At 34.9% G+C, this 27,673-nt stretch overlaps 3 protein-coding genes across 4 annotated transcripts; 1 reads left to right on the top strand and 2 right to left on the bottom strand.

The window, feature by feature from the left end:
* Positions 1-5,302: 5,302 nt before the first annotated feature.
* LOC113713483 (protein DOG1-like 4) lies at positions 5,303-6,467 on the top strand. The gene has a single exon (XM_027237210.2). It carries the CDS (start codon positions 5,429-5,431, stop codon positions 6,350-6,352), a length of 924 nt encoding a protein of 307 aa, XP_027093011.1. The 5' UTR covers positions 5,303-5,428; the 3' UTR covers positions 6,353-6,467.
* Positions 6,468-6,620: 153 nt separating this feature from the next.
* On the bottom strand, positions 6,621-12,817 carry LOC113713482 (protein disulfide-isomerase). Of its 2 annotated transcripts, none has more exons than XM_027237209.2 (11): positions 12,529-12,817; positions 11,709-11,739; positions 11,313-11,600; positions 10,990-11,178; positions 10,772-10,897; positions 10,099-10,236; positions 9,899-10,018; positions 9,508-9,625; positions 8,794-8,906; positions 8,013-8,222; positions 6,621-6,986 (listed from the first exon to the last, which is right to left on the bottom strand). In XM_027237209.2, the coding sequence occupies exons 1-10, from the start codon at positions 12,720-12,722 to the stop codon at positions 8,034-8,036; spliced, it is 1,506 nt and encodes a 501-aa protein (XP_027093010.1). In that variant the 5' UTR covers positions 12,723-12,817; the 3' UTR covers positions 6,621-6,986; positions 8,013-8,033. The 2 variants fall into 2 exon arrangements, with proteins under 2 accessions (XP_027093010.1, XP_027093009.1); XM_027237208.2 differs by having other exon boundaries at positions 6,621-6,992; positions 12,529-12,815.
* A 5,396-nt stretch (positions 12,818-18,213) lies between these two features.
* On the bottom strand, positions 18,214-24,904 carry LOC113713467 (uncharacterized). Its single transcript, XM_027237194.2, has 4 exons — positions 22,673-24,904; positions 21,393-21,607; positions 19,793-20,016; positions 18,214-19,305 (listed from the first exon to the last, which is right to left on the bottom strand). The coding sequence occupies exons 1-4, from the start codon at positions 24,420-24,422 to the stop codon at positions 18,507-18,509; spliced, it is 2,988 nt and encodes a 995-aa protein (XP_027092995.1). The 5' UTR covers positions 24,423-24,904; the 3' UTR covers positions 18,214-18,506.
* Positions 24,905-27,673: the final 2,769 nt, after the last annotated feature.

Here is a 27,673-nt window from a genome sequence, read left to right on the forward strand (position 1 = left end):
CGATAGGCTCGAATAGTAGAGTTATTAGCGTCATTTCATTGTGTATTTGATACTTTTACCTAATTCATTCTCCTGTTTCTAGCCCTAATTTTTTCTTTCCTCTTTTGGTCTTGCCCTAATGTTCATCTCCCAAACGAGCTCGAGCTCAATAAGCTTGGCTTGATTTTGAACTCGAGTTCGAGTTTTCGATCGAGTACATCGAGTCGATCTCGAACAGCTTGTGAAACTCGAATTACTAATCGAGCAAGGTTGAGCTAGTTCGATTAGAGGTTCGAGTCGAGCTCGATTATCATGTGCTCGAGCTCGACTCAGCTCTATTTGTGAGCACCTTACACAGGATAATCTATAAGGTACAATAAGTTTACCAAAATGTGCATCATGTTAGGCGTTAGTTACTTGACTATGTATATTTGTAAAAAGGGGATTAGATATAGCGCAGCAAAAAATAATTACGTGAGTTGGAATGTATTCTAGAAACTTTGGTATAGTTGATATTAATATTTTTTTATGGAGTGTACATGTTGTTTGTAGGTATAGAGTAGTGCTATATGTTATGTATGCTTACATGGTCATAAATTTACAAAAGTTAATCTATTGTTTGAATTTGTAATTGGTTGTTAGTCCTTGCACACTATCATGTGCATAAACATAATGTAAGAATGAATTTACTATATAGTTGTTCACTGGTTTCATAGAGTTCATACAGGCATACAAATTGGGGTTTGATTACTATGTCCTGTATATAATTGTTAATATATTATATCTTCTTCACCTTATTTTGCAGCGTGTCAAGAGCAAAGACAGCTTCCTTTGACGAATCAATGGATATCAATCAACACTGGTGCAACAAAGAAATTAGATTGGATAATTAGATAGTTTCATTGTGTCAGACTCATAACACTCATTAGAATGTACCTAGTTCTTAATGCATTATCATATGTTCAATCCATTTTAAAATGTACAAAAGGCAAAAAGTTAAATTGCTAATTTTAGATTCTGTTTATTAGTATTGTAAATCTAGTTAGTATTTAAGTATTGTTTAAGTACTATTTGTTGTTAAATAAAGATTTTTGTTTCACAAATTGGTGGAAACTAGTTACATTTGGTTATTTATAAGTTACATACATGCTGATTGAACAAAAATTTAACTAGTCATCTATCACTATCTATATCTATATGTATTGCTGATGGGATTTTTAGCAGAGACCCTCTCAATGACTTCCAAACTTCTCATTCTTTTTTCTAGATTTTTGTATTTATTTTAATACATAAAAAGTAGTGGGTTATAACCAACCCTATCACCAATCAAATTTAAAATTTAAAACATTCCCACTATCTACTTCATAAACTGTTTATAGTTTGTTATTTATACTTTAAATCCTTTTTACTTCTTAATTAAAGACAAATGTTTAAGAAGTTTATGCAAATGAGATAAATACTATAAATTAAAGACAAATCCTTTAAATCGCAATTAAAATCCTTTAAATCCTTTTTACTTCTATACAAATGAGATAAATACTATAAATTTTTAATAATATACACATTCTATCATATTTCAAACTATTGTTAGACAGATATTATATTTTAATTGCGTTGGTACAATTTTTTAAACTTTTTTAATTCATCCTTTTATTTTCATTTTTTTCAATAATGTCATTCACACTTGTTATGGAAGTAATGGTTTTAGGTAAAATTTTAGTTATCAATATATTATAATCTTAAAAAGTAGTAATTACCCATCAGCAAATTTGTAACACCCAATCATAGTATCACTTATTTCCATTTTTATCAAACCTCAAACTAAAAATCTTAGAAACATGGTGATGATATCAATTTTGGCATATTTCTATGATTTAATTCCTTTTTGAACAAATATCCTTGGGTTTATTAGGTATGATACATATAAAAATAACATATACATAAAAAGAGATGATGTGTGATTTAAAACAAAGAAGGGATTCCTCAAAAAAAGATGAAGAATGAAGGAGCTTGTTAAGTTTAAAAATATAACAAAGTGCCTCTTTATTAGATAATTTTATTATTTACAAATATTTCTAAAAATTGAAGAAAAAAATTAATCAAACGTATACTTTAGTTATAACAATATGTACAACAATTATAATAGATATATATAATGCTTCAACCAAATCTACAAATTGAAAAAAAATCTACGACGATTACAATGATATCTACAAGGATTCTTACCTATCGCTACACAATATTTTCTATAAATCGAAATTGAAAATTTACAAATGTTGTGATAATAAAAATATGTAAAAGGAAGGTAAAAGAGTTATACAATAGTAGTATTAGCTGAGTTTCACTTGCTCCATTTCTTCTTCTCAAGTTGGTTTCTTCTTTTCCTTTCTAATTATAAATGATGGGATTGGTTCTGCAAGTTCAGTGGTTCCCCCTATTTATATTTCTTCCTTTTCACTTGGATTCTTCTTTGTCCTTTTCCATACCATCTCGTCAGCCACTGCTCATGCAAATTGTAAAGGCTATTTACTTTGTCCATACCATCTCTCTTTTATCTACCTAAAACCTTGACTATATTGTTGATCTGTTGTTGTTGTTGTTGACAAACACCCCTACATATCCCCTAGTAAAGCTCTTTCTACTAATTGGTTTGAAAGTTTTTTTCTCTATTTGCAAACATTTGGCATGCAAAATTTTTCTTTACCCTCCTTCCTTGTGTAGCCCATCAATTAATTTAACTCTACCATTCAAAGGGTTTCCACGGAGACTACAAGTAAAGTAGATGAATACTATTCACCAAAAAATGAAAATTAAATAATTGGTTTGCAACATTTGGGAGTGTTTGGATACTAAAATTATTCCAAATAATATTTCGCTTGCATCACAAACACATTTCTCAACCTACCTTTTTATATTTTCAATCACCTTTTTATCTCACATACATCATATCACAAAAAGTGCTACAGTAATTATTCAAAATAATATTTCAAATAATACACTATCCAAATAAATGTTACCTGAAGGGTTTATGTGGATGCAATTGGGTGTTTCTCTGTCTCAGATCCCATCACCTTCTATTATCAGATCTTCAACACCTTTTCCTTCAGCAAGTAGTTCTTCCTTCTCCTTAGTGCAATGATTGACGGGTGATAATACATTTTCATGACTCTTCTCTGGCACTCCTCGTTTGCAACTTTTTTGTTTTTTTAATGTTATTTTGCCCTGATTCTGAAGTTATTGAGTTATATTAACAATTTTTGGATGAAAAGTAAGAGATTAATTTTTGGAAGGAGAATTTTAGGCTTTGAGTTTTAATGGACAGTCATGCCCAATCAATTTGGACGAGATTTTTTTGGAACGGTGTTTTGACGGTAGTGGAATCTATTCGGCTAAGGCAATTTTTTTTTAAAATTTTTTTTTCATGTTCATTAAGTAAAACGTGAGCATTTTATCTCTATCAATATGGATGCGGGGGAGACAAAAACTCATGAAGGAACTACTCAGGACGGTCCTTTTGATTACCGTCTCTGCCCCATACCCCAAGCGACTGCAAGTCCCCAGATTACCACATTACCACTTTCGACCGCAAGCCCATTGTCTCGTTAGGATTTGTTCACTGCACATACACTGTATTTGATATACTGTTTTGGAATTTGTGCATTGCCAATTTGCTTCTGACGGCTAGCCAGCACTTTTTATTTCTTGTTTCTATTCCTTTTTCTTTTTTGCCGCTGCTGCGAAGTTCACGGCTTACGACACGCTCAAATTGCATTCGGTCCACCTAAGAGCGCATGTTCACTTGCCTAGGATCGACTAAAAAGGCACAGCCTACAAAGTATCTTTGCCCACTTGGTTACAATAATATTTATAAATACAAGAAATTTCTAAGAGAGCGATGGAGCTTAAAAGGGATAACTTCATAAACTTTTTCTAAGGTTTTTGAAAATTTCAATCAGCTTCAATCAAGTTTCAATAATTACATTCCTCACTACCAAAGTATAACTAGATAGCAATCAATAATGTATGTGAAAAAAAAATACAGCGAATACTCCCATATGTTGGCTCCATCTCGTTTCTTGAAACTATATAGTTAATAATTTATAGAAAGAAAAGTACCCCTATTTAAGGAAAAATTGATGAGATTTGATGACTGTATTATTGGGAATATAATTCAATTGTGGAGGATGAATATGATTGGGACTTGAAAGTTGCTCGTTGTAAGTGAAGATCAGTAGTGAGGTGAGATTAAGGGTGTTTCTATGTATATATGTATGTATATATATATATATATATACTAGAAAAACAAAAGGCAGTTTAGGAGGTTCTTTTTTTTTTTTTTTGTGCTTTTAGTTTTCTGTAAAAGCTCTTTATGAGTAGATCAAGATTTCACGAGGGCTATATAGTCTTTGCATAATACTGAGGGAGATTAGTCTAAATCTTCAAACTTCAGGGGATGTGGCTGTAACTATTTGAAAACCTCAGAGGAGGTTTTAGAAATTATCCCAATTTAATAACATCATATAAAATTAATACGTGGGGAAGAGATTAGTTAACTCCGATTTTGTCCACTTGCATTTACGTGGGGAAATGATTCATGTGGTGAGAGCACCGCGACAGCTTTCCTGTCTATAATATGGACAAAAAATTAAAAAAAACACTCTTGAATGATATTAAATTGCGAAACAAATTTTAGAATTTTCTACTTTTTTGATAAAACATCATAATATCATTAAAATATATACTAATAGCAAAAATTACATCGTCAAACAAACTCAGATATCAAAGAATATATCCGAAGAAAGAATACTATAAATCTGAAAAACAATAAAAAGTACATTATAAAGGTCCAAATTTAAAAAAAAATGAGATAAATAATTGTAGTTCCATGGATATTTATGCATGCCTCCAATTATTAGATCTGTTGATTAACTGCTTCAAGTCCTGATATTATGACAAGATCTACCGAATATATCTAAGAAATTTCAGATTTGAGAATTAAAATCTGAAAAAACTCAGATCTAATAAAAGAAAAATAAAAAAATTATCAAAAACTCTCACTAGAAATCTCTAGAAGAGAGTAAAACTCTCACTAAAAAATTTAAGAGAAAAGGAAACTCTCGTTGGACAATCATAAGGAGAGGAAAAACTTTCACTAAAAAATCTTCGAGGAGATTTTATTCACATAAATAAAAAGAAACTATAGAGAAGGCTCCTTCCATGGAGAAAGATTACGAAGATTTGATTTCTCTCCCATGGGAGAATTAAAGGAAGTTTTAGTTGAAGAGTTTTTTCTACAGAGAATAATTTTCTCTGATAAATGGGGGGTTTTTTTTTTCATCACTTATTTTTTCGTCAATTATAAATATGGGGTCTAGGTATCTCATTGTTTAGCCAACTTTTCTGAGATTGTGTGTGTGTGTGTGTGTGAAATTCACTTTCCTTGACACATATGCATACTATCAGCATGGCCACCGGAAATGGAAATCACGAGGCACAACAAACAGAGGAAAACTTTGAGCAATTTTATGAGACATGGAAGAAGCAGCAGAACCAGCATCTTCAAGAACTCATCACTGCATCAGAACAAGTTTCTTCCCCAACACCGCCAACAGAGGGGATCACGGCTTGTTCCTCCTCATCACCACCACCACCAACAGACGGGATCACGGCAACAAATTTGAACAACTTGGTAAAACGTGTGGTCGAACACTATGAAGAGTACTACAAAACCAAGTCAGAATGGGCAGACAAAAACATATTGCAAATATTGTCACCCCCATGGACGAGTTCTCTTGAGGATGCATTCCTTTGGATTGGTGGATGGAGACCCACTATGGCTATCCATCTTCTCTACTCAAAATCAAGTTTACAGTTCGAATCCAAATTCAATGATTGGATGCAGGGAAAATTGACTAAGCATGATCTTGGCGATTTGACAGAGAGTCAAATCAGTCTAATTGACGAGCTGCAGAAGAATACAATCATTGAGGAGAAGGAAATAACTGGAAAGATGGCCAAGCAGCAGGAGAAGGCGGCCGGTGCAGACATGGTGGAGCTGAGTCATTTGGTGAGTGAGGCACTGCGTGAAGAAGAAAAGGGAACGAAAGCAAGGGATCACGAAGCTGAACAGAGCCAGGCTGAGTCAAGTCTGAGTCCCAAGGAGAAAGGGTTCAAGAAGATCTTAGAAAAGGCCGATAATCTTAGGCTGAGAACCCTTAAGAGTATAATTGACGCATTATCTGCAACACAGGCTGTTCACTTCTTGATTGCTGCTGCTGAACTTCACCTGAGGCTACACGAGTGGGGAAAAGCCAGGGATGAAGGGCAACTCTCTGGCGGAGCTGGCCATCCCATTTTCCGACAAGAAGCCTGAAGATTGTATTTGTTTGTGTCGATTTCTGAGAGGGAGGGGTTTTTATTTTCTTGGCAGCTTATAGTTGTTTAGGGCTTCAAGTTTATAAAACTACCTTAATTACCGTTGGTTTAAATTGTAGTAGTAGACAGGCCATATCTTGGTTAATATTCCCATTCCAGCTTTCTTAGTCTAGGTGGTCACCAATGGTCACCATAAACTTTCTGCCATCTCGAAACTTGCGGAAAATCATATGAGAAGAACCAAGTGAAAAGAATACACAAACCACTCCCAACCAACCAATACAAGTTTTACTCGAGACAGAGGCATACAAAAAGAAAGCCCTGAGGAGGGTTTTCCTTCACGAGTCAATACAACTACTTTTGGGGAGAGAGAAGTTTAGCAACTGCAACAGGCTGTGTGATTATATATTAAAGAAACAGTTCAATAAAATTACTAGCACGCAACCAACTTACACTAATCTCTATGATAAACTAAAGTAACAAACCTGCTTCACTACAGGTATTTATTTAAAGGCAGCAGCAGAAGGGCATGATGACAGATCCTCTTTTCTAATGCCAACAGTTTGGCGAATGCTGCCAAAAAGTAACTCCTTTTGTTCATTAGGTGCACCACTTCTTTAACAACAAAAATGCTGCGCCTTCAAAGAAAAGAGGAAGAATTGAATTAATGCCACTCGTAAAAATGGAGGAGAAGTAGATGCATATCTTCAAAAGAATTGAAAAGAAAGTATCCACCAGAGAGATTACATCATCCGCTAACGTTGCAGCATAAATTTACTTGAGATATTCAAAGAAATAGCAGTGACACAATTTGGTCTGAAGACATGCATCCCTCGGAAGCCAGTTCCAGATCCCAATCTCGTAGAATAAATAGGTACCAGATCGTGGAGAAAACCATGTTTTAATGATGTAACTTGCAGAAAGTAATTGCATTTAGAGTAGACCATAAACTTGTTTTATAAACATCATGTAGTACAAATATAGCTTCTTGTCGAAAACATATTGCCAAAACTCCATGAAATTAAAGCAACAGCCAAAAAGTGAATTGCTCTGCTCAAATGCACGAGAGTATTCTTCACATAAAGCATACACCGAAATCCAATTATTGAAACAGAATTTGAAAACTTGCACGATTTGCAAAACCAGAATTTACTCTGGAATTAGGTGTATGAGCTCTAAATGTCAAAAGATTACAGCAAATGTTTCCTGTGCATGTTCAGAAAAGCAGGTGTATTTTCTCTTAGTATGGTGTATGTCCCAGGTCCATTCTATTTACAGGACTTGGAAAAGCTTACACAGAAGAATTCCAGAAGCCAGAATTTTCTCTTGCATGGCATATGATTTTAAGCTTGTAAATTGTAAATCTCCAGTTCTGCACTTGCGTGTGTGCTCGTGCAAGTGGTATCTTGATTTACTCGGTTTATAGTTGGTACATATTTGTTGCATCTGAGTGAGATTACAGCTACAATGATTGAGTACCAACTACCATTTTTATCTGGAACAGTGTCTAGGTTAACCATGTGCAGGATAATAAGGGATGTGTTAAAAAAAAAAACAGCAACATCTTAGTCAACGAGGATAAAGGAGCAATATCCAGGCATCATCTGTTTTTCGATTAGCAGATGATGAACCTAAAATATTTTGGTTAAAAATGGTACCTTGAAACATTATGACCTTCTTCAGAGCTCATCTTTTCCAGATTCTTGCTGAGCTGCCTTATCTCGATTCTTCTGAATAAACTCAATTATGTCTTCCTTGGTCCTGTCACCATCATACTGCAAGATATTTCCACTTGCTGATTTAAAATACAATGTTGGGTAACCTTTGACCTCAAACGTTCCTTGTGGGATATCATTTGCAGTAGCATCCTACAGATCAGAAGTCAAGTTAAATGTAACAGTTTTGCTCAGAAAAAAGCACATTGCAATGAAAAGCAGCTAAAGGAGGACAAATTAAAAGTGCAACATCAGTAACTTCAACTGCACTATTTTTCTAGACAATTTGTGCATGATTTTATTCTTAGATTTACCCGGTTGTCATACCATGCCAACCAATAAGATTGATTATAGCCTCTTTCAAGCTTACAGATGTTTAAGACGCTCTAATTTGCTTTTGAAATCTAATTTTAGCTTATCGGAATCTGATAAAAGCCAACCCAAATTAGCATTAGAGATCTTTTGAAACAAGTTTTAGCTTTCCCAAATTTCTGTAACAAAGACGTGCTGCTTATCTTTAAAACAATTTTTTCCACAATCCAATCTCTTAAAGTAGCTCCAACAAGAGATGAAGCAAAGAACAGTGCTGATGGAATTGCACAGCATGCACCAAAATTCACAAAAAGCAAAATTTGTCAACATTTAGTAACAAATAAAGGGTGGACTGTGACAAGATTAAACCAAATTACTAAGTAGAAGATTTCTAAGATGTAAACAGACTCACAATTTTTGCAATGACCACATCAGCATCATTTTCAAGTGAGACAGCAACTTCATCCAATATTGGGGCCAACTTTTTGCAGTGTCCACACCATGGTGCATAAAACTCCAGTAGAACTGATCCAGAAATAAAGCATATAAATCAGCAATCACAAAGCATTTAAGTAATGACCACGTTGCTATAATGGCCTCAACCATTATAACCATTTATTCAGCCACAGCTATAGAACAATTGAAAGGATAGATAGACCATTTATGCCCAACATTTCTGCTTGCACACCTATCCCTGCACATGTGCCCATCCTCTACACGTGCACATACCACAAACACAGCAATGCAGAAACACAAAGGAGAGACACAGCTATCAATTCTCAGCTAAGAAACAAGAAAGCAAGAAGATAACATTAACAAAAAATTGAAATCTAAGGATTAAAACAAGGAAAATTATATGGCAGGTTCCCTTAACCCCAACAAAAGAAGGGTAAGACACAGAGAGACAGTGACAGCAGCACATTCAAAAAAAAAAAAAAAATTCTCCTCACTTTACTTTAAATGTCGATTATGTTTTCTTCGTTTTTTTTTTCCTGAAGCAAAGTTCAATAAAAAAGGAAAAACATCAAGAACAGCCTATAGACAACCAATGTATGTTTGATTGGAACTGGCAGGAAAAATTAGCAACCGAGAAACAAACTCAAACTCTGAAATTAGTCCTGCATACCATTTTTCCCAGAATTGAAAACGAAGTCCTGGAGTGTGTCAGCTACCACGACCTTAACAGGTTCATTGTTAACTTCTGGTATGGGCTCTGACTTTTTGTAAGGTTTCACATGTCCATCCTGTAAATACATTCTTCAAATGTTAAAGAAAACCAGGAAATCTGTAATTAAAACTGATTGCCAGTTCCCTTGAGAAAATATGAACTGATATGTGCTATATGGCCCCAAAATAAACACAAAATAAACAAACAAATGAATATGAAAAAAAAATGTAGTTTAATAGGCAACTACTGTTTTCCTACATTTCCCATCCATCCAGAAGACTCATTTCCTAAAATGCGGTTCCTCCAAAAATGGCAACAATGAAAGGAAGAAGAAATCAAGCGCAAGTACCTTGTAATCCTTCACCCAAGAAGCAATATGATCAGGCTCCAAGTGAGTTTTGAGATACTTCTCTCCATCATTTGTCTGTATGACAATGAGAGGCACCTGGTCCTCCTTGAGTCCAAAATACTGCTCATCAAAGCCAATGGTGTTGTCAGTGTGTCAATAGATCAAAATCAATAAGATTTATGCAGTAAAACAATACCAACCTGGAAAGCACCTTGGCTGGCCTCAAGATCACCAAGTAGAAAGGCTATGCCTTTTCCTTTGTATTGCTCAGCGACATCACGATACTTTGATTTAAAAGCATCAATGTTCTCACTGCTGAAGTTCAGAAACAACATTGCCTGCCCATTTGGAACACAAAGTGTCAATGCATATGCAAGTAAAGGAAATGAAAAACAAACATTTCCTTTAAAAAGGCAAAGAGGAATATGTCAAGAAGGTTTATTATTTCAGATAACAGATTAGCTGTCAAATAATACGTGCAACAAAAACCATAATCCCCAAACTACAATGGATTATATCTATTAAAACATTCAAGAAATTGGTTAACATCGGATTGAAAGGTAAGGGTTGCAAGAGGTGGAAAGCGGCAATCAGGTTACAAAGTCAAATAACAGTTCAAGATTAAGACTCAAGTGAATCATAAAATTTTTGAACAAATTATGCAATTTTTGAGTAATGGTATAGTCAACTGAAACCATGTAGATCCAGTGCTTTTACTTGATTCCCACTTCCTTTAGAGCAAATAGGTTGAAAGAAAAAACATCCAAAAAACATGCAATCACAATCTTGCCAACTTAAACAAGGCTAAAGAGATCAAAAAAGAAAATATAAAATTCAGCAGGACCAATGGAGAGAGTTTGAATTGCATCTCACCTTGTCATGTTCTGTATTGAAGAACTTTATGACAAAAGGATGATTGTTTGGGTCATTGTTAAACAGAGTCACCAAAGGAACACTAGACTCTTCAATCAACTTCACAAGATCATCCACATTAAATTCCTAGCATCCCACAAAAAAATTCAATTAGTGATCTGTGCGGAAAGTAGTGATAGTTGTTCACCATCCAAAAGACACAATAAACTAAACTATACCTGAAAATCAACAACAAGCTCATCAAATGGCTTAAACAACCTAACGGTAGGAGCCGAAATAGATAATTCTCCACGAGGTAGAAGCTTGGCATCCAAAACATGGCCAAACTCGTAATCAGAACGCAGCCTTTCAGCCACAGTAGTAAAGTTGTCAAACTTCTCTCCAGAAAACTCGGGAAACACCCCAACCTATTAGAACAGATATGGAGACCATTTTTAGTGTAAGCTTAACTTTCAAGATTAGACGATTATAAAGGAAGATCAATCACCAGGCTGCCCTTTTTCTCAGTTAATTTTCCAAAGGGGTGGAGGATGGAACTTACAATAACAATCTTTTTTTCATCAACAAATGAGGTAGCATCTTCAGCAGTTTTAATTTCAACTGATGCAGGACCACTTTGCTTCTTCACGTAAGCAACAATACCATCAGCTTCACGAGGTCCTTTGTAATCTTGAACAACGCTACCTCCAAATCTCAAGATCTTCATAGTGGGGAAACCGCTGACACCAAATTCAGTTGCAAGAGCCTTATTTTTCTCCTCATTGGCATCAACTTTGGCCAAGATGAGCGGAGGATCCTCCTTGCTCAAAATTGATGCAGCTTTCTCGTACTGAAAATTAATGTGTCATCTTTTAAACCAGCCATATATGATAATTCTAGCAGCCAACACTTGTATATGTAAGGAAAAAAAAATTCACAACAATCAATCAAAAATTACCTCTGGAGCTAGTTTCTTGCAGTGCCCACACCTGTTACAATGGATGCATAATTAATAGCTTTAGACACTTAGGATTCCTAGTTTGAAAAAAAGAAGAAGAAGAAGCGAGAAACAACGAAATAATGTTTACAGTCAATCTTGTGTGGAAATATTTCAGAAAAATTGGTTCGTTCTAAATTCAAACATAAATTCCATCAAAGTTGCTTGAAGGTTTAATTATTGCGGGTTTCAAAATCTTCCAAAACTAATTAAAACAACCAAATTCAATTCTTCCTACCAATAAAAAAAAAATCAAATTCCGCAATCCTCCTCCATATCTGGCATTCCTTGTTAAAATATATCCCCAAATCAAATCAAACAAAACCAATATACTCTCCTTAGTCACTGACATTGAAAACAATAGCCAGAATAATTAATTAAGTACAAGAATTTCAAACCCATCATCCCAAACCCAAATTTACCAATCCAGACAAAACCACAAGTTCTTCCAACATGCAAACAATTAATCTTATCCACTTCTAATTCCAAGAAAATGTAAGAAAAGTATTCCAAGAAACGAAACAACAAATCCTAATATTTATAACACAGAAATGAATAAACAACTCAGCACCCTTCCTGAAATTAATCTCTTTTATTCTAAATTTCAAATCGCAACAGATACATCCTCAATATTCATGCCAAGGATCACATGCACATGCAAGTTTCGCCGACCAATAAACTAAAAAGTCACAAACAAAAACAAGGGCAGGAAATAAATAGTTAAAAGCAAATAAAAATTAACAAAAATCAGATTCCGGAACTTTTTATGAGAATCCTTTACCAAGGAGCATAAAATTCGACGACAATAAACTTGTGCTTGGACACGAATTCGTGAAAATTGGATTGGTCCAAAGTCACGACAAACTCTTCCGATTTAGATTCTTCTTCGGTGGTTCCACTTTCTGCAGCAGCCAATCCGATTATGGAAAGCATAATCAGAAGAGAGGATATCCTAACCCTACTTCTGGACGCCATTTTTTCTGGATTTTTGCACAAAAGCTGAAGAGTAACCGAAGAAGATTTGAGATTTAGCGAAGCCAAACGTGAATCTGAGAAACGACTGAGGAGGGGTTTATATAGGATTTAGGAGAAAAGGGGAGAGTTCACTTCCAAGTCAAAATGGCTTTTGCCACCCTAGGAAGTGCTATTGCCACTACAGATGATGCTTTTGATTTTTTAAAAATGACGAAGATGCCCTCCCCGAAATTAGCTTAGCACTTCTTTGATTTTATAAGCACTTCAAATTCCTCACATGTCGTTGTAACTTGGAATTTCCACGTTACAACGATATGTGAAATTAAATTGAAATAACTTACAATCCAAATACATTTATTTTAAAAATGCGTTGAATTTTTGTAATAAATGCGTTGAATTTGTAAGTTATTCCTCACAAAATGTGTTGAATTTGGCCTTTGCGAACATTAAATTGAAAATTTTTATTTGCCATTTATTGGAATATATTCATGTTAAGACTTAAATAGTCATGAAATTAAAGTACCTAATCAAATTTTTTTATGATAATAAACATAAGCATAAAAAAAAGTAATAAATTTGCAAGCATATATAACATCTCAAAATATTTTAAGATTGCTTGCTCCTATTTTTTGCCTTCACAATTGCTTAGGAGAGAGAGGAGGGGAAACAAAAAAAAATGATTATATAAAACTATATGTTGTGTTATACATCATGGGAAGGGTGAAAAGATTAAAAGAAATCAATATAGCTCAAAAAAAATATGGAATTGACTTACTCAATCAATTAATAAAAGATTATTATAAGTCCATTTATTCAAAATCTGAGGACAATTCTATGCCATATTTAATTGACATACAATAAAAATTATACGAATTAATGGGAAGTTTAACATTGTCCTAAGCAAGAAAGGTCACAAAAGTAAAAATATTTATGTGATGAAATGAATATTTGATTGTTCCACGATCTTTAAATGCTTTTTGTATATATATATATATATATATATATATATATATATATATATATATATATATTGTAACATATTCATTTTATTTACTCTAGTAAAATATTGAAGTATATCAAAATATTCACAATTTAACATATCTTAAAAGAAATATAATTTGTTATCTAAATAATATAATCATGTTTCGTGCATCACATCATTGGTTTAATAAAAAATGTATACAAACTAATTAATAATATTTTCGTCTTTATTAAACTCCAGTACTTTTGTAACAATACTATTTTTAATTGACAATCCGTTATTGTTTATGTAATAAAAGGTTGATGTTTCTTGTATCAAATTAATATGTGAAATACTTTTACACATTTTAGTGATCTAGATTTAATTTCTATCCTAGTACAAACAACCAATAAAATGGATAATTTGGTCATTCTACAGCATGAGGGAACACCAATAGTTTGGCTAGAGAAATCATTTTCTAAATGGGTCCGAAGAGCATGTGAACCGGGTCCGGTTGTCAGAAGGAAAATACTGGCAACTACGTTGTTAAGTTAGAAAATGAACCTCACATGGAAATGCCGCGTCACCACGTACGACGCGCCTTCATATCACGCGCGCGACTAGAGATGATGACTAAACTAGCCCCGGATGCGTCATTGCGCTTACGTGGAAGAATACTACTTGATACCTCTACCATCTGGAAACTATTTATTTTTATTTTTTATTTTTTTGGGTGGAAAAAAGTGGTAGTTGAAAATTTTTTTTTTTTAAAGTGTGATTTAGTCCCTTGTTTAATTTAGTTTCTCAATTGTGAATTTCGATTTAGTTTAGTCCTTAAAGTTCCTCAAAGTCAAAGGTTTTAACTTAGCGAATTTCTTACAAATATTAGATTTTAGGGTTAATTACATTTACCTCCCCTGAGGTTTGACTATATTACTAATCAATCCCTATAATTTGTCCAAATAATGGTCTCACCCTTTGAATGATCAAACATTTAACAAAAACCCCCCTTAATGCCGAAAATGCCCTTATTGAGGCCATGTTGCATTAAAAAAAACATATTTTTATTTTATTAACCCTGAAACAATCTAAAAAAATAGAAAAAAGTTTTTGCTTATTATTTTATAAAAACCATATCTTTGCTTCCATAAATAGTTTTGAATCAATAATTATTTTAAATCTTAAAAATGAATATTAAAAATTAGATAAATTGAAAGAAAAATAAAAAAAAAGAAGAAATTATTTTAATTCCTGAAGTATGGTTCGAATTTGTGATTCAAGGCATACTTGAGGATTTAAAATAATTGCTTCTTTTTTATTTTTCTTTCAATTTATCTAATTTTTAATATTTATTTTTAAGATTTAAAATAATTACTTGGGGAGCAAATGAAGGTTTAGATTGGGAACTTCAATTTGCATATACTTGAGAGTGGTCCTAAATAATCTTAAAATGTTATTTTAGCCCCGTATAAGTTTTCTATGAAACTTCTATGAGTTTAGACCTAAGGGATTCTTGAATTCTTGCATTTATGTAAGAGGCCATCACTTCCAACTCATTCCACTTGGACCCTATTTGATAATCCAATTCAATACTTAAATTTAATGGGTTCAGATCTTAACATATTCGAACGCGTTTGGTAACCAAAACTAAAACATCTGAATTTATTAAATGACACTGAATTTTCTAAGCCAAATTTGCTCCAAAAAAATAAGTGATAAACTATTCACTGATTACTTAATGTGATATGCACTTAAATGTATCAAATTTAGTACTGAACAATTCACTAACTTAATGGATTTAGATTTTAGATTTCAGTTTTCAGACTTCAGTTTTATCAAGCACACCCTTAGGTTTTTTCTTTAATGCAATAAACATTGTATATGACTTGCAATTGCTTACTTTTGTTTGTCGCGGATTTTTTTAATCATATTATATTATCAATCAAAATTATTGCAAAGAAAGTTAGTATATATTAAAAGTGTTATATCTTGAGAAAATATATTAAGGTATTACTAGTAGAAATAAAAGTCAGAATAGAGGTTCTCTTGGTGGTGCTAATTGCTTGCGGTTGTCCTAACACCACCTAGTGACTAATTCATTAAACTTACCTATCCAACAACGATTTGCAACTGCTGAAATTGGACGCAGCAGCTAATATGAAGAAGCTTTTTCATGTCAAGGAAATTCAATCAAGCAGGCGGTGATGCCGTTGCCAATGATCAGTAGTATTACGCGAGTCCTTCAACACCAAGGAAACATTCATATCCTACCATAAATACAAGGACAAATAGCTCTTTTAGGCACAATTGCAGTAGCTTAGGCTCCTAAAATTTGAAAGAAAGAGAATGAGTAAGAGAGTTGTCATCAGCAATATAAGGAATTCAAGGGAGAGGTGCAAGCCTGTTTTAGCATAGTTTTCTGATAATTAAGGACTTTAAAACTGATTTCTCTCTGATGCATCTTGTATGATTTTGTTCAAACAATAACGTGTTCACAAGCTCTGACTTATTCCCTTTTTTTTTTTCAACACAGGGAGTATCCCAGTTTTATCAGACTAATCTCCCTGTGCCTGTGCACCTCGCCCCTAAGGATACACAAGCGATAGAGAGGTGACTCGAACACACGATCTCAAGACCTAACTAGGTTACCCCGAAACCATCCGAACCAACCCCAAGGTAGCTCAACATTGTAAAGTTTAAGGTAACTTGGGCATAATTTGCATATGATTTTATGTGTCTTTCATGGCTACGAAAGTTCACTCCTAGTTGGACATATGAAGCCACTTAGATCTTTTCATGGATATACAAGCACTGTTCTTGCTTGGCTACATTTTCTAGTGGAACATGGGAAGATTTCATTGGTCTTGCTGGGGGTGGCTACCTTTGACAAAGAATGGATAAGATTTGATACAAAGGAGCGCTTATTTAGATCAAAAGGAAATAAAAGATTCGGTAACTGATCAAAGAAAGATGAGAATGAAGAAAAATATATTGTAATACCAAAGTTTTAGCCAACACGTTGTGCTTGGGGAAAGTTTCCAAGGGTTCAATGATGGTCTAAAATTTTCTCCAATCACATTATTGTACGTCCAAGAAAACTAAGAAGATTATTAGTACCTGAAAGTTTGAAACTAGAACATAACTAGATATTTGATTGGTGGGTTTTTACTTGGAATCTTGCTCCTAAACTAGTGGTTGTGATGTGGTGTAGGGACTTGGAGACTAATCCATTACCTAACTAGTAAAATTCTGGTTGGACATTAGCTAGTGGGCTTGGAATTCTACCCAGTCAATTAAAGTTTCATACTGGTTAATGATTGATTTTATAATTGTGGGAAAGAAAAATGTATGATTATTTACTTCATTTACCATCATGTAGTTTCAAATACTCCTTTTTTTAAACTGAAACATGTTGTGGTAATATGCCTGTACCAGAAGCATTATTACTCAGGGATCCAGCGCCAGAAATGATCCTTAAATTTGGGTGACTTTGGTTCAGTTCGAGGTCAATATTCGGCCACACTTTCAACTTCTGGTAGCCTATGCTTAGGGGAGTGAATTTGCTTCCTGATCCTCACTTGCGTTCTGATGCCTCTTTTGGCATCGGATCTTATGGGAGTATTTCACAGTGGATCTACCTTAAAAGTGTGTCGAGATAGTCGAGTTTTTTCAGATTTTCTTGTTTCGTTCTAATAGCCATTCTGTCACATTACAAAAAACGTTACAGTATAATGCTTGACCATTTTTCTAATAGTTTTCAATCCGAACAAGACTCTAGATTGATAGGCTTCTACTCCTTTTTTTTTTTACCTGAAAACACAGCTGCTGTCCTCAACCGTAAACCAATTTCCACAAGTTGGTTTCAGAGAGATCCCAAATAGTTCTTTCCAGAATGTTTGAGGAAAAGAGAAGGATCCTCCCTTTGTTAAGAACATGAAATCAATCTGGCACTTCCGCAGGCATGGCCGAAGATGCTGAGAGAAATCGTTGCAAGTTCAACTGGACCTGATCATTACATCTTAGGCAGGCAAAAGGAATAACTTGGGATGGACCTCAGTATAGTAAAGGGCTTCGCACAAGCATATAGCCCAGGTGAGTGGAAAAACAAAGCCAAGATCATCTCATGTTTTGGACAGAAAACTGGAGGCCTGTTCTGCATCCTCATTTTATAGATGGACACAAAAGAAAACAGTGTAGATGAATATGTATGCAATTCATCAAATACAAGAGGGAAACAGCGTTTGTTGGTGCCATACTGCCATTTAAGTTTCTCATTGAGTAAAAATCACAAGATACTTCTGTTGAGTCATGCACTGAACAAAAAATAAATTTTTTTTTTTTAAAGAATCAATTGAAAAAAATTAGGTAGCAGAGGATGAATAAACAAAAAAGCTGCAATAAGTTAAATCCTCAACTAAGAATCAAATTTTTGGTTCTTTCAACTACTAAAGATAAATTCTACCTTCTAAGCTTTCCATACAACAACCCCAAAATCTGCCCACATGAACAGCCTATCAGTAAATCATCCACTAAATGAACAAGAAATTAATAAATCAATGAATAGCTGTACAAGATCTTAGCTAATCCCATCGATTGTAGTGATCTACAAAATCTCAAACTAAGACACTAGCTGGATTTTCCCACAATGATCTCTAGAGCCTGCTCCTTCAAAACCCTACAAAAAGTTATACCTACCTCCAAAAATTTCTCCTAATGAAACATTAGAAGAATCATCCCTATATATTACTGCTACAAGGGCTTTGCAGGGGCTCTTTTCAAGTTGCAAGAAACTAGCCCACAGACCAAAAAACTGATTATCTACCCTATTGACTCTGCCCATCAACACGAAACCTTACTCGCTGATGTGCTTTCAGGACTTCTGAAGAGAAGTTCTCCAAGGCCTTGAAAATGGGAACCAAACCTCCCTGTACACTACTTGAAGCTGCATCATGCACTATTTTTATGGCAGTCTTGTGCTTTGCTCTCTCCTCTGCCAACTTCTTTGTTACCAAATCTAAGTCCACTGTCAAATCATCCAATGGTGAAATTCCACTTTCTGATGGAACAATAGAAACACCAGTTTTGTCTGACATTGCATCTTGTTCACGAGGTATTTTTCCTCTCTCCATCTGGATGGTTTTCAGTCGGTCCTTAATATCCTTTGAGAGGTCCTGTGCTTTTATTCTTTGACGTTGCTCCTCATCTTGCTTTTCCCAGAGCTCCCGCAAACTTGAAGCAAAGTTATGCATCGCATTTGCTACACGGATTTCAGATATAGTTTCCATTGCTTGATACCAATCATGGCATATCACAAAAACTGGAGGAGCTCCAAGCCGCCCTGGGGAGAAAGGAGCACGTCCATCAGGGGTTTCTTCTGGTTCATACTGTAAGCATTGCAGAAGCCACCCATTTAGTGACTCAACATAAGACTTCTGGGTTTTGATCCAGTCACTAAAACGTTCAGACCATGCCCGGAGTTCCATCTCAAGCTCAAGAGAGGCTCGCAAGCTTGAGTCTTTTAGAAAACTAGTGTTTGCCTTTAGAGTGCGAGTTTTGCTTTCCATGATAGCTTGGAATTGTTTCTGGTGACAACCAAGCATCGCCTTCCACATTCTAATTAGCCTGTCCATCATAATTCCAATAATTAAGAAAGATGAACAATTCATCCTTATTAAATCTACTTAAAGAAATAGTAAAGATTTGAAGGTAACAAACATCCACATAATTAATGAATGCTACTACCATCTTTGTGCCAAAGAAGGAAAACAAAAGCACATCACAAAGAAGGAAAACAAAAGCACATCAAACCAACAACAGCATGAAGCGACCCAAAAAGATGGAAGTTCAGTAAAGAACACAAAGCTGGGAATCGTACGACATTAGTGAAAATTAATGACCTTGTGCAGGATGCCAAAACAGCCAGGAAAGTCAATTTTTCCCATAAGCCTTCAGTTTTGTGCGTGAAAATTTTTTTGTTGGAGCATATAAGGAGCAGAAGAAAGAATGAAGTGCCAGCACACAGCCAAAGAATTTAACTTGTGCTTCCTAAGGTGAAGTAATATATGAGTTTGAACATAAATCATATTAACGTACTTCAATATGAACATACCCATGAATTAAGTCAGCGACTTGTGGTTGCAACTCCTCGTCCCTCAACATGTGTATTCTGCTTGATATTGCATCAATTGTTTTCATGCAGACATTCAGTTTTGTCACCAATACCCTAATTGAAGCCCGAAGAGCATCAATTTTGTTAGGTTCGGCACCTTTTTCATCCAAAATCTGCAACTTCTTGCACTGCTTCTCATAAATAACCCTAAGTCTTTCCTCAGCCTAAAACCAAAGCAATAATTTTAGTTACTTAACGACATCAAAAAGAAATTCAGAAGCCATATGGGTACATATACACAGTGAATATTAAGTACCAAGAAATAAGATATGTTAATTGCCTTGGACCTAACAAATGTAGACTTTATTCCTTAATGGAAGCAATTAAGTTTGGTTTTTTCCTTAATATATCCCTAGTGTCTTTTCACAAATTTTGCAGGGAAAATCAGTAAACTCCAAATAAGAGATTGATCAATCACTGAATAAACGACATAAAAGAGCTACTGATAAGCTAAAATACCGAAATCATGAATCATGCTAAGCAAAAGGTAGACCAAAATAATGGTCGGATTGGTCTATGAATCTTAACTTGAATCCAATTCCACTAAAATAATTTATTAAAACCAGTCAACTTGGATAGAATGTAGTATGAGTTTCATTTTTCGCTGTTTCAAAAAACTGACTAAAACAATAGCTGTGAACATATGCATATAGCTAGAGAAAACATACATGTATGTAAACAGAAATATTCTTGTACATAGCTAGAGAAATAAATGAAGGCATTTGGCTGCTGCTGTAGTTCCATTAAGATTCAGTTTGATTATAGATAGCTATGAGTACAATACATATGTGCATACACATCCAGATTGACACAAACACACATGTAGTTGAGAGAGCGAAATGGAGAGAACCAGTTGGCACTGGATAACTAAAATCAACCAAGAAGGGAATCTGATTTAATGCTTTACTATCCTTTATTTGTATATATTGCAACCAAAAAGCAAAAGCGCTTTCTTAAAAGCATGAAAACTTGATTGTTTTCAAATTTTTTATTTTTTCTATTCAAGTATTTCATGCATAGAGCTAAGCTTGAAGTTGTTTTCAGTTGATCATAAAATGTGATGCACTCTCAGATGCCACCTTGACGATAGTATTGTTTCCACCATGAACAAGACTCAAGTCCCCACATATAATCTCTTCTTTGGAACTTTTCAGAAGAAAAAAAAGTAGGAATCAAGATATGCATTGGTCATTCAAGATAAGAAAGAGATAGTCATCAAGGAAACTTTTACGAAGAATGAAACTTGAACGTTAAATCCTACTACAGTGCACCGTATCATTGACAGGTTCACACAAAATAGCACCAGTCTTTATTCTAACCATGTTTTGCATTTACTCATGTTCTCCTTTTTTGAAATGTAAATCTCTAAGTTAATATACAGGAACAAATAAATTATTAACTTGTAACATGTCAATTCTGAAGGGTGGTCAAAATGCATAAGTAAATAAAGGAAAGAACACGACATTTAGCAATATAACAACTCAGGTGAAAATCTTCAAGTCATAAAAAGTTTTAAGATGAGATTGATTATACACTTTACCTTTACTTCCTTGTACAGTTTCTTCTCCCAGGCATAAAGTTTCTCCAGAGTAGCTGAAAGGTTACCTGGCTTTGACTCAATGTCCTTCCAAAGTTCACCAAAGTAGGACTCTGCAAATTTATTTGCTTTAGCAGCTAATCTTACGGAGCTTGTAGATGGTTGATATAAAGATGACGAGGATGGTGATCTCAGGTATAGAATCCTGGATAAAACCACTGTATAGAGACACATGAGTTGTATTAGCATAAATGTCTACCAGGTCTGAAAATATCAAGTCTGACAAAGTGACAACGTTTTTCTTATCCATTCCAATCAAAACTCTGACATAAGGTGGTTTGCACGAGAAGCAACATGAGGCAGTCAAGCTTTTATGATGCTCATTAACTACATTAATATAATCAATAATACTGATTCAGGTTAGTAATGTACAACTCTGTTTACAAATACTTTATATGGCAGGAACATGTTTTTGAAATTATTAAGTACACCAGAATACTTCATGCTGTCATTAGCAACCCATTGATTTTTCACTACAGATACTAATCAGAAAGCCATATACGTCATGCTGCCATTAGAATATCGAAGTTCTCAAAATCAGATGAAAACCACAGATTCATAACAGATCTTTTTAGCAGATACATTTGAGGAAAAGAAGAAAGTCTATTACATGATTCAACTCATTATCTTTCCTAGATGCTTCTGAGAAAATTAATACTGACCTACCAGGTTTAAAAAGGTCCCTACAGAAAACAATTCAAGTTTATAGACACCAAGTTAGCATTCCTGTTTCATCTTTAGTTTTCAACTGCGCAGTTATCAAATGACTAGAACTGTTTAAATGACAGTTGCTATTCCAGCCCCCAGTACAGAACAAGCCTAATTACGGGCAATCAAAGTTAGTACATCTGAAAGAAATTGGATATTGCAAGCAGCTTTCAGTAAGTAAGCCACTAAGTGAGCCAGGTGGCACAGGTCAACGTTTCATATTTTAGGTTATAATGGATTATGACCAATAATCTGAACAAACTAATAAAATTCCAGAGAAAATTGAAAGTTTGTCATACCTAAGATGTAAATGTTTCAAAACCTTATCCAAGTAATCTAACAATTACCAATATCACAGGCTGATTGCATTTAGATGTAATCCATCCAATTAGGCTCATTTCATGAACTCAATAACAATGGAGTAAGAATAAGCCATCTGCTGCACGCCCCTAAGAAGCAGTTCAAACAACATTTGACTATGAACAAAGGGTTGGAAATAGTAACATAGCGCATACCTCTAAAGAAACTTGGCTGATAAGGCAGCTTCCCAACCTCGAGCATCACAGCAACATCTTTCCCATAATTAGATGCAATCGCAAATTCATCCCGGATTTCAGCAACAACTTCTCGAAGATCCCGAGTACCATGAGGTGATAATGCAGTAAAGTTACTCAATTTTGTTGACTCAACATCGGGCTTTGAGGTCTCATCCACCTCAAAACTAACTTCCTTCTTCTTCACATTCACATCATCAGGGCTCTTCGACGATAAAAGAGTCTCAGAACTGCTCATATCATCAGTCAAATGATTTGATCCTGTACCCTCATTGTTATCCGAGGTCACTCCTTTCGAACTTCTTTCACTAAAATGTTGTTCTGCTGATGGCATGGGCACCGATCTTGAACTAACATCATCATTCTTGTGCAATGGCACACTTTTTGAGCTTCCCTCAGTACCCTTTCTCAACGGCATTCTCCCAGGAACATCCTGATCACCACTCCTTTGCAATGGCTCTCCTCTAGACCGCGAACTACCTTCCCCTGCCAAACTCCTCTTCACATCCTCATTTGCTGTTTTCCCTTTCTCCACCTCCCTATACACCTCGTGCTCTGTTTCCTCCTCCAAATCCGGAATCCCCTCCCTCTTTCTCACCTCAGCTGAATCCGGACTACTCACACTCGATCCATTTCCATATCCATTCCCGTATCCAGCCTGCAAACCATAATACCCCGAATAACCACTATCATAGGCATCGAAAGGATTCAAGAAATCCCAAGTAGACGCCTTGGGAGACGGGGGAGGTGGCGGATCAGCCCGGGCACTCCTCGATTTTCTACCCTCAAACTCCCTCCCCTGCTGGGAAGGAGAAGGCCCAGGCCCCATTGGGAACCCATAAAACCCCTCATTCTCATAAGGGTAGCTATAAAACGAACTCGAGAACCCATTCATCGCTGGCTCCGCCCCATGAATCACCGTCTTTGTCGCCGGAGACGAACTTTTCATGTAATGAACATTAGTATGACGGTAATTAACATAGGGATTTTCATAAGAAGGCGGCGCCCAAGCTTGGTAAGGCGGGGGAGGCTCCATTCCAAAATAATTTCCAAAAGGCCCCCAGTAAACCGCCGGTGGAGGAGGAGGAGTAGGCTGATCATTCATCATACCATAACCATATGGAACTGAATAATCTTCAGGATACGAATACCGCCAGCCTCCCCCTCCCCCGCCACCGCCACCTCTTCTTCCCCTATTATGCCCAGGATCACCTTCATCTTCATCCTCATCCTCACCAGGGGAATGTATGTGACTGCCATTATCATCTGAATGATCAGAAAAATGCAAATGCGATTCATTGTCATCATTGTCATGGCTATGGTGATGGAATCCAGACCCACCCGAATTCTTTTTACCTTTATTTTTCTTACTTTTACCCTCGTTTCCACCACTACCCAAGCTTCTATTGGTTTTGTCCATAAATACCCCTTTCTTCTCTTCTTCCCCATCATCATCTTCGTCGTCGAGGGGGTGCAATGTGATCACTGGAGACGACGTCGTGGTGTCGGAAGACGACGACGCGGCAACAACGAGCTCCTCGTCGACGAATTTCCTCAGGGCTTCTCCGACGTCCTTCAACGAGAGAAAATACGACAGGTGCGCCGCTGCGAAAGCGTACCGGTGGTCGGCAGCGGCTTTGAGCAAATCCTTTCTCTCCCGGCAACGGATAACCAACGGCAAGTCGTCAACTTTGGAGGCACAGCAACCCATCTGGACAGTCCAGCAGCAGAGAATCCGAACTTGAACACAAATCCAAACCCGAACCCGATTCCAAATTCACCCCAAGAAGCAGAAAATTCATGTCTGTACTTGTCCGTAAAGTTGCATTGTGCAGAGCAGAAAATTCAAACGGAGAAAGGAAAATCACCCTTTTTTTTTTTGTTTTTTCCTTAACCTTAAGAAGCAAGAAATTGATTTCTTGGGTGAAAATATATAGAAACAGTGGGTGTTTCTGTGTGCAGGATTTGGAAGGAATTGAAACAAAAGGGGAAGAAAGTGGTTGAAAAAGTAGTGAGCTTTCTGGTTCTGGGTGGAGAAAAAAGGAAGGGAAATTTTTGGTGGGATTTTGGGAGGAAAAAGTAGTGAGCTTTCTGCTGAAAAGCGGATACGGAAGGTACAAGAGTTAATGCCGGAGGTACAATACAGGAGATGTTGAAGGAAATTTTACGCGCTAACTTCTTTGTCAGCGAAATTACGCAGTTAATACTAGTAATAAGAAGGGGTGGGGAATCAAAGGTAGAAATCTGACCGTTGAAATTAGGGAAATTGGCATTGACTCATCAGTCAGTAGTCAGTAGACTCAGTACCATCCATGGAAATTAGTGCGTGGAAATTTGTGTGTGTTGGTGCGTGTTTTTTATTTTATTTTATGGTACTTGTTTCAGAAATTTATTTTTATTTTTATTTTTATTTTTTTTAGCGGGATTTTGAGAATTCGAGGGAATTTTATTAGTAGAAAAATAGAATGGGGGTTTTTGAGATCTGTGAAGAGGGTGGGGATGTGTGAGTGTGTGTCTGTAGTGTGTGTACTATGTGAGATTTAATGTTTTGTTGTTTGTTGTTGTTGCAAGAAGATAAGAAGAGTGTAGAAGGGGAAGAAGAAGTCAGATGTAGGATTCAGTGAAGTTCGTCTGCAGAGTCCGCTGTCCGAAATTAGTTTGAAAATTGGCCAATGGGGGTGTGGTTGTCTTTTTGTTTTTAAAAAATTGTGTGTGTTTTTAATTATTTGTTTGGTAGCCTTTGTTTTCATTGGGATTGCTATTTTTTTCCGTAGAAAGATATAATTTAATGTATATGAGATAAAAAGTTATTAAAAATTATATTTATCAGAAATGTAAAAATTTTCTTTGAAAAACTTGGATCCAAACCGGAGGCTTTGTAGGTTGTAGATTTGGAGGGTTGCATGTGTTTAGGGTAAGTTTGAAGTAAATTATTGGTGAGAGGAAGTCAATTATCAAACAAATAAATGTTAAATTATAGGGACACTTGACTCTGGAAATTTTTGTAAAATAGTTGAAATGATAGATCATTTTTCATTTGTTACCTCAACATTTGTCCATTATTTCTTTCTTTCGCCTTGTTCTTACTCATTTCAAGAATGGAGAAGAATTTATTCCTCAATCATTGAGGGCAACAATTACTACTCATTAGCTCACAAAATTCATAGTGAATCAAAAAATTTTTTTTACTTTTCAATCTACAAGATTTGCATTATCTTTTGGGATAATATCAAAAACATCCTCTTGAATTTCTCTTAATATCATTTAATACTTTTAAAATTTTGAAAGTATCACTTACATCCATCCAGTCATTGTAAAATGAATATAGTAACTCTCACTCAGTATATAATTTATATATCAAATAAATAGAGCTCAAAATTTTATATATATAAAAAAATCAAAGGTCACTTTCTTCTCTTTCCCTTACTCCAACATTCTCTTTTACTTATTTTTTTTGGATGATTATGCGATCTTTTATTTGTAAATCACAATAAATTAAATTTTATTTATCTTTTTCTTTTTGTAATTGCAATCAGGCAAGGTATGATTTTTTTTTTTTGTTTATTGTGAGTTGACATTTATAGTGATTTACTACAGCCTAAAGGCTTGGGCCACATATTGAGAAGAGGTTGGGAGAAAAAAAATGGTTCACAAGAAGTCGATTTTAAGTATACAGAGTTGAATTAGTACTAGTATATTTCTTTATAAATATATCCTTTTTTTCAAATTTATATTTGTATGGACTATAATTTTGCTATATGGTGGTGCAACTAAAGATTATTTTTAGATGATTTTTTTGGAATAAATAAAATGGTTTAGGATTATTTTTATTTAGCAAAATGAGCAAAAAGGGTAGTTTGGAATTTTTAATAAATTTTATTACATAAATAACAAAAATAAAGGAGGTAAATAATATTTTTAAAACCTTAAAAATGTTATAATGATATTAAGATAAACCTCAAAGGAAGTTTCTAATATTATTATCCCTTATCTTTTCTCCTCACTCCCGTTAGGGGTGCAAACGAATCGAGCCGCTCGCGAACGGCTCGAGTCGAGCTCGAGCTGCTCGAGCCAGAGTCGAGCTCGAGCTCAAGCTCAAAACATTAAGCTCGTTAGCTCGCGAGCTCGAGTATATATATATTTATTTTTTTTATTTTTATTTTTAATAGTAAAATTACATAAATATCATTAATATTTTATTATTTATTAAGAAAAAATATTATTTTATTTATTTTTTTAAAAATAAAATAATTATTTTTATTTTTTTCGAGCTCGAACTCGAACTCGAGCTTAAAAATTACCAGCTCGTCGAGCTCGAACTCGAGTTCGAGTTCGATGAAATTAAGTTAAGACTCGACTCGATAAGGTCAAAGGTCAAAGCTCGGCTCGACTCGTTTGCACCCTAATTCCCATCAATGTAATTAGAAAGAGTCAAGAATGGTAGAAAACACACAGGATACTGCAATCAATTGATAATGCACTTGTTTTTGTCTTTTTGCATCAAATGAAGGAAGCAGGAAGATGGGGTCTGGCTTTCATGAATTGGTGTCAGAGATAGCTGCAGAAAAAAAAGAAAGACTGGGAATCCAAGCTAGTGGAACCTGCCACTGTTAACCAAGTCTGTCATCATTATCACCATTGCCTTCTCATTATTACCCTTTTTCTAGCAGTGAAATTGCAATTCTTCTTTCGGGTTATTTGTAGTTTATTATTAGAATTAATTTTATATACACTAAAAATATATAATTTATTATGATTAGATATATAATATATATAATTTAAAATTTAAATATAAATTAAATATCATACATTCAATAGTAATAATATATACAAAATTAATAGTACTTATTATTATTCTCAACTATTATAAGTCTCGTTAAATGTACATATACTTTTGCATCAGTAAGATACTTTTTAACAATATACTGTAACAATATAATGTATTTAAAATAAAAATTTTTA

This window comes from Coffea arabica, chromosome 10c (genome assembly GCF_036785885.1).
Source record: "Coffea arabica cultivar ET-39 chromosome 10c, Coffea Arabica ET-39 HiFi, whole genome shotgun sequence".
Classification (NCBI taxonomy): domain Eukaryota; kingdom Viridiplantae; phylum Streptophyta; class Magnoliopsida; order Gentianales; family Rubiaceae; genus Coffea; species Coffea arabica.

Bases quoted from the DNA above. Each gene is read 5' to 3' on its own strand.
- LOC113713483 (XM_027237210.2), top strand. From the start codon at position 5,429: ATGCATACTATCAGCATGGCCACCGGAAATGGAAATCACGAGGCACAA.
- LOC113713482 (XM_027237209.2), bottom strand. From the start codon at position 12,722: ATGGCGTCCAGAAGTAGGGTTAGGATATCCTCTCTTCTGATTATGCTT. The intron at 11,601-11,708 runs GTAATTTTTGAT...ATTAATTTTCAG, and splicing joins GCAAGAAACTAGCTCCAGAG to TACGAGAAAGCTGCATCAAT. The intron at 10,898-10,989 runs GTATAGTTTAGT...GTGGGATGCTAG, and splicing joins AGCTTGTTGTTGATTTTCAG to GAATTTAATGTGGATGATCT.
- LOC113713467 (XM_027237194.2), bottom strand. From the start codon at position 24,422: ATGGGTTGCTGTGCCTCCAAAGTTGACGACTTGCCGTTGGTTATCCGT. The intron at 20,017-21,392 runs GTAAAGTGTATA...CTTTGGTTTTAG, and splicing joins AACTGTACAAGGAAGTAAAG to GCTGAGGAAAGACTTAGGGT. The intron at 19,306-19,792 runs GTATGTTCATAT...TATGATGGACAG, and splicing joins GTCGCTGACTTAATTCATGG to GCTAATTAGAATGTGGAAGG.